The sequence below is a fragment of the Phalaenopsis equestris genome, unplaced genomic scaffold (genome assembly GCF_001263595.1).
Source record: "Phalaenopsis equestris unplaced genomic scaffold, ASM126359v1 Scaffold001271, whole genome shotgun sequence".
Taxonomy (NCBI): Eukaryota; Viridiplantae; Streptophyta; class Magnoliopsida; order Asparagales; family Orchidaceae; genus Phalaenopsis; species Phalaenopsis equestris.
In genome coordinates this window covers 354,978-362,517 of record NW_018165710.1, presented here as the reverse complement: position 1 = coordinate 362,517, position 7,540 = coordinate 354,978, and the positions used below count along the sequence as shown (strand labels likewise).

At 35.1% G+C, this 7,540-nt stretch overlaps 1 protein-coding gene across 1 annotated transcript in view; it reads right to left on the bottom strand.

Annotated features, from left to right (window-relative positions):
* LOC110033735 (nuclear pore complex protein NUP205-like) overlaps window positions 1–3,834 on the bottom strand; it is a 43,910-nt gene extending 40,076 nt beyond the window's left edge. Inside the window, exon 1 of the mRNA XM_020737801.1 lies at window positions 3,790–3,834. Coding sequence (XP_020593460.1) covers window positions 3,790–3,834 — 45 coding nt within the window. The remainder of the gene's footprint in view (window positions 1–3,789) is intronic.
* Between the last annotated feature and the right edge of the window lie 3,706 nt (window positions 3,835–7,540).

Genomic DNA, 7,540 nt, shown 5'->3' with positions numbered 1-7,540 from the left:
TCCTTTAATGGCTCGGTTTTACTCTCCTTGCTACTGCTCCTGTTCGAATGCACACTGGAATCTGTTTGATGCTTTGGACAGTGGTTTTGGGGTTTTGAGTTTGCTTTATGTTATTCTCCTATTAGAATATATGTTGGAGCCTGGTTTTGGGTGCTTTAAGAAGATGGTTTGGTGGTTTCCTTTGTGAATATGCTGAAGTAAATTTTAAACCTTAAAACCTTAAGGAGTGCAAGGGTTCTTCTTGTTTCCTAGCCCATCAATAGATAAACATGATAAAGTGGACATAATGTATTGATGAAAATTTGGTTGATAGCAAAGTTCATTGGAAAACTTTTGCATTGCAGTTTACATGTTTTTATCTTCTATCTGCAAAAGCTAATTGTCTCGTATTTTACATTCATACCACCCACTTCATGCATATTTACATATCTAACACCCATATCTAACACCCAAATTTCGTGCTATCTTACCCATGCATGCAATTGTGTTATATCTTTTGGACTATAAAAAATTTTTGGATGGTATATATGTAAGTGTTACATATGTAATATTTTCTTTTATTAAAATAAAATGTTTTTAAAATATTTTTTGGGCTCTTATTAATAGTTAACAAAATAGTTCTGGTTGTGCAAACAAATGGGAGTAGGGTTTTACGCATGCAAGCATTCTTAAAATCTTCCATATGCTTACCTTGTAAATCTTTTAGCTGAAATACTTACTGATTTTTTTTTAACGTATCAAGAAGCATTAATTTGTCGTTTATACACTCTCCATATCAGAAAAAGATTTCTGAGACTATCAAAATTTGAAACATCTTCGATATTTGAATCTTACTATAAATTCTACTCAAATGTCAAGATCATTAAGTAGTCGATATCATTTGCGGTCCATAATCTATTAAAATGTCGCTGGAAGGACCTTGCTTTGATGATTTCTTTACCAGTAATATGAATTTCTAAATTGAGTCACTTGGAATTATCTTGAAGGCATTTCCAAGTGCACCTGGAATTGGAAAGTTATGATAAAGAAAATATATGTCTCGAGACTATTTTAATCAGTTAATGGATATACTTTCATTTATAAAAGGAAAGAGAATTTTTTTATGGTTGATAGTTCAGCTTTAAATTGCATTAAAGAGGGGGGGAGGGGACATTTAATATGTCATATTTGGATTGACATTTATGTTATGATAAATATGTCGCAGAAAGTTATGATAAATATGACATACAAACATGCTAGGATGTCTCGAACGGTCTATCCTATAGGTATGTTATTAGGGAAGTAATTCAACAATAATATTTGTTGTGTACTATTTATATGTCATATTTATATGACATGTCATCTTTGAAATGTTGATATTTTAAATATGAACATTTCAACACCTTTAACTTCCCTAAATGTCAATCCAAATATGTCCTGCAATATAAAAAATATGTCCTGCAATATAAAAAAAACGAGAAGACCAAGTTCATATCTTTAACTGATAAAGATATGAAACATTAATCAGCTTTTCTGATAAGTCTAGATACTACACAGCAAATACCACGATACACAATAGACATTGCACAATAGATACTACACATCACACCTTACACGACAGATACTACATTTGTAACACATCACATATCACACACTAGATACTAAAAGTCATATACAGATACTACACTTGCAAAAAGTTCGGATACTACATAACACTTATTTAAAATATCACATATAGATGTCCCACACCCTGATGAGTTTAGATACTATTTAATTCACATCCATCAAAGGATAGGATTTAGGATTGTCCGATTATAGGGGTGATTTGTTGGTGACCACTAGTTGATATTGATAGGTTGATTTCAATATATCAGTGGCCCGGAGGATCGAGAAATAAAAAAGGGAGGTCTAGTCTGAGCTTAATCCCAAATTAAAAGTTGATATCCCACCTTAAATTTTCATATCCTTATCATTTAACCTTTATTTTATAATCTGCAAATGTTTATCTAACCCCTTTATATCATACAATTGTAATATGTTTTGTAGCATCCCCAGAATTAATCAGCTACATTAAGTTGTTTCGGTTTTGTTTCTTTACAGTGTATTTCTTTCTTTACAGCATAGTCTTTCTTAGTGTATTTCTTTCTTTACAACATAGTCTTTCTTTTCTTTATATTGCTTTTCTTTCATAGTTTTCCTTCAGTCTTTTCCTGTTACATTACTTTACTACATAGTTATTCCTTTCCTTTACTGCAATGTACTATAGACATTCATCTATACTCATACTTTTAAATATTATTTTCCTAGCATGTTTGTATAACAATTTAGGATAGGCCGTTTGAGGCATGATTTTCTCTTTTCTTTCTCCCCTCTTCTTGAGACGAGACGACGAAGCTATCAAATGACGTTTCATTCCTGGGCAGCAATCGAGACAACGACGCGGTCAATTGACTATTCATCTACGGAGAGTGGTCAACACTACAACAGAAGGTGGAGAGAGGAGCTTTAGTTAAACTTTCATAGATTTAAAGAACATACCTATAGGACGCTGAGGTCGTTCGTCTTACACGACGTAAATGCTCATACACTATCTTTTACGACTTCATACAATTATATATCATACGATATAAGTCCTAAACTTTTTAAGATTTCAAGGTCTTTGTTCGGAACGACATAAATCCTCACATTTTCTAGGGCTATTTGCATATGAAATGCAGACACAAGTCCTGAATATCTAAATAATTTACAGGACTGAAATATCACATAATTTCTTTTTCAAAGATGTAAAGTCAAACAATAGGTTAGTTTGAGATGTCACTGAATCTTATTCGGTATCTTTGACATCTCCTACTATTCGCATTCGCTCCTTTGGATTCCGGAAATAACTGTTCCTATTTGCGAAAATAACTGTTCCTATTTGAGCCTATCCCATTTGACTTTTCCTATAAGCAATTGTGAAAAATTAAACGTTGAATTCTTGAAGACGAAAATCTGATCTTAATCAAGAGTCTTCTTAGGTGACTTCGGTTATCTAAGATGTAATTAATTATAGGGGTTTGCGTTTATAGGGAATTAAGAACCCAGATTAACTCAGATTAATTTAAATCCTCTATAATCTGTGTATTAGATAGGAGAATTTGTTGGTTCTAAATTTCACAGACCAAAATAGAGTCATGACCTTTTCAGTTTAGATAATTAAACCTACGAATAAGTGATACATTCATCCTTCGAGATGATATATCATTTATGGTATCGTGCTCAGCTATTTAAACTATAAAATATACGAGGTCTATCCGTTCTCATCATTTTCCATATATATATATATATATACCATTTTCCATATACATATATATATATATATATATATACCATTTTCCCAAAAATAAAAATTACATTATATGTTATATTAAATTTAAATTTTAAAATCTTATTTAAAAAAAATAGCCGACAATACTATACCAGCGTGTATACTAAATTTTAAAAAATCGTAAGAGTACACCATTCATCAACTATAGGAACATAATTATTAACCTCAAAATAGTTATATAAAAATTATCTAGAATCATAGCTAAAAATTATTTCTTAGATCAAATAATTTATTATAACTTTAGATAGTGAACCTACAACGCATGTATGTATGTATGTATGTATGTGTGTATATATATATATATAAGAAAAAACCCAAGGATTAATATATTAAAGAGGAAAATATATAGATAAGTTGAATAAGAGGGCCTAAAAGAAGACTCAACTCACACAATACAAGACACACAACTCAAAGTAAAACAAAGATACAAAAGGATAAAAAACCAAAAAACCACCAACAGGCACAAAAGTATTCAGGACGTCCCACATTAGTCCTCCCTTTGCCTCTAGTTCTCAGAAAGGACCAGGCTAACAGATTGGTAAGGTCTGTACCTAAGCTCAAGTAATTCATCAGATTCCTAAGCTCTGGCTCGTTCATCAGATTCCTAAGCTCAAGTAATTCTCCATTCTTCTTCCTCTTGGATGTGTAAGCTTGTCATTCCTCATTCGAAGACTCAACTCACCTGATCAAGGATTGTTCCAAAGGTGGTCGGACATGTGTATGTCGTTGCACATCATGATCCCCATAAGTCTGAGTAACATTAACATTTTGCTCGACCGAATGAGGCGGTAGTGGAGCAATAGAAGGCTATGTATGTAAGTATGTTTATAAATGTTTTATGCGCGATGGATGTTTCGGGAGCTCTGCTAGGGTTTGGTTTTCCTGGAGCTCTGGAGGCGATTTTCGGATGCTGACGGTGTTTCTTCTGTCTCGTTTATCGGATGTTGGTGAGATCATTCCTTTTGTTTTCTTACTCTGGCTCCTTCGTGCTCGTTTCTTGCTCCTCGGTTTTTTAGTTCTAGCCGTCTATGGCAAAAACTTATGTCAGAGTCAATGTCGGAGGCTCCTCCTCCGGTGATGCTCCTACGTTTGTGTTTCCTTCTTCTTTTCATGAATCTCTGGTTCTTGGAGAGGAGTACAATTTCATTAAGAAGCAGGGAAAGAAGGGGGTAAGTTAACACTCTTCCTTTCTGATTCCAAGAACATTATTTTGGCTTTTGCATCTCGTTTTCATCAGGTGGGAAAATTTCTCTATGTACTGCCGAAATTCAATTTTGAATTTGGCTGGGGCTTGGAAGATTGGAGCTCTCGATAGTAGACATTCTGATTCATCTCTCTAATGAGGATGACTATGCTAAACTCTTTTCACGTAAAACTGTTCGACCGTCGGGCTGAGCTTCCTATTATTCTAGTTTGGCTTTTCGAATTATTCCGGTTTGGCTTCGTCTTCCTGGGTTGAAAGTGCACCTGTTTAACCACGAGATATTATTCTCTCTAGCTGCTATGTTTGGCAAACTGCTATGTTAGATGCTCCGACTTTTAACTTAACAGAACCCTTCATGGCTAAAATTTTAATTGAAAGAGATGTCACTTTACCACCCTCAGAAGAGGTTTGGATAGGTTCTACACATACTGTGTACCGACAACAGGTTTTTCTTGAGAAGCATCCTCACTACTGCTGCCATTGCCGCATGTTTGGACACGACTCGGTGCAATGCTTTCACCTACACCCTCAGTTAAGGAAAAGCAGTGCGGGTCATTTGACCTCTGCTGAGAATAAGACTATCCAGAGATCACATCCAGAGATGGAACAAAATGCCCCTTATATGGAAGAGAATATTGATGTGCAACATGGTGCCGAAGAGCATGATGATCTACCAATTATTGAGAGTATTGAAGCCTGAGTGGATCTAGTTTCTGATACACACCACATCATCTCAAAATTTGCCATCTTCAATCACTGGTTCCGATTTAATGGTTGAGCATGTCATTGAATTACCTATAGCGAATACTTCCTCTGCGTAATTACCCACAGAGGAAACTCCCCAAACATTTTCATTCCAGCTGCACCCTACAATGCACTCCTACTCGTACACACTCCCTATCTATTGACTCTGCTGGTGCTCAGCCTTTGGACCCTGTTGCTGATGCTACTTTGGCATTGGATTCTGAATGGAGCATCCAAAAATACAATACGAAGAGAGGCCGAATGAAATCTGAAATTTCTAATTTAAAAACCTCAAACATAATTGATGTCACATATTATTCTAAAGGAGAGCACTTGCACCTTCCCTGTAGGATCACTAGGATGGGCCGACATGCTTAACATATTCGTGTGGAACATTAGGGGAGTAGCGGACCCCCACTCCCTTAATCATTTAAATTATTAATGTAAGGTTCATAAGCCTAACATTTTTGTGATTTTGGAGCCCCTGGTATCTGTCCATAAAAATAGGATTATAAAAAAATTCAAAAAATATCTGCATTCTAGCAATAAGAACAACAAAATCTAACTTTTTGGAAGAAAGATGTTCAATTAAACATTATTGAGGATGAGTTGCAATATGTTCTTGTTCATTATACATTGGAGGAGTTCCATGGTTGGGCTACCTTTGTTTATGGCAGCTCTTTGCAGCTCTTTATGACAAGATAAACTTCTTCTTTGGCAACAACTTATCCATAGGTGATCTGAACATGGTCATGTCCCCTTGGAGAAAAGAGGAGCAAAAGCTGATACTAATTTAATAATCGTTGCAGTGAGCATTACACTTGGAGGAGAGGTTTGCTTATGCAGAGGCTTGACAGATTTCTGGGAAATTCCATTTTTCTTGATTATTATAATATCATTCATGTCAAGCATCTTAATCATGTTGCTTCCGACCATAATCTCATTTTGCTTAGCTTTTCATTCTAAATCTGCTCACTCTCATTTTAGATTTTTCAATGTTTGGACCTCTCATCCTACCTTTTTGGATCTGGTTAAACAGGCTTGGAATACTGGGTTGTTTGGCAACCCATGGTTCATTTTGTGGCAGCTGCATAAAAAATTGACTTCCCATTTGAGGAAGTGGAATTTTGATGTGTTTGGCAATGTCCACTCCAAAATTTTGCAAGCTCAACAATAGTGGATTTACTGGAATCCCAGGTTATCTACACAGCTTCTCTTGTTGAAAATTTGGCTTAGGCTCACCATAAACTCCACGAGGAAATCCCTATTGAGGAAGATTTCTTAAGGCAAAAAGCCTGTGATATGCATTTTATCAATGGTGATCGAAATACTAAATATTTCCATGCTACCATCAAACATAGAAGGAATATAAATTCTATTATTAAGATTGTCACAACTAAGGGTGTTGTCCTTACTGATATAGAACAAATTGGCTCCAACGTTGCGGATTACTTTACTTCTCTTTATGATGATGTTGTGCAGGTTAATGCAATTGATCTGGATCTGTTTGCTGCGGATAGAGAGCTGGTATCATCCCTCTCTTTATCTGACCCTCCTACTGAACTGGAAATTCTCTCTGCTCTCAAAGATATCCACTCCCACAAGACTCCTAGTCCTGATGGTTTTACTTCTGCTTTCTATATTTCTTGCTAGAACATTATAAAAATGAGGTAACTCTAGCCATTCCAAGTTTTTTTCATGGATACAATCCTGGTAAGTATTTCACTGCTGTCATGATTGTGTTTATTCTAAAATCCACTGAGAAATTGCAATGGAAGAATTTTAGAAATATCTCCCTAACTTCTGTGGTTTCTAAGATCATAAGTATACTGATTATGGCCCGTCTACAGCGTCACCTTCCCTCCCTTATTCCCCCCATCAATCGGCTTTTGTTAAGGGTCGTGATATCTCTGATAATATTTTGTTAGCTCAAAAAATTATTGAAGATCTGGACAAGAAATGTAGGGGTGGAAATTTGGTTATCAAACTAGATATAAAAAAGAACTTTGATACAATAAGCTGAGATTTTATAATCAATGTCTTAGTAACTAGAGGTTTCAGTGCTAGTTTTTGAATACTGATTAAAAGATAATTGTTCAATAACCATTACAGTGTGCTTGTTAATGGTAATTCAGATGATTTTTTCTCAGCTAAAAGGGGTATTATGTAGGGGGGCCCTCTCTCCCATACCATTTTCATCATTGTTTTATACTACTTATTTAGATTACTTAATCGTTTTCAACTGT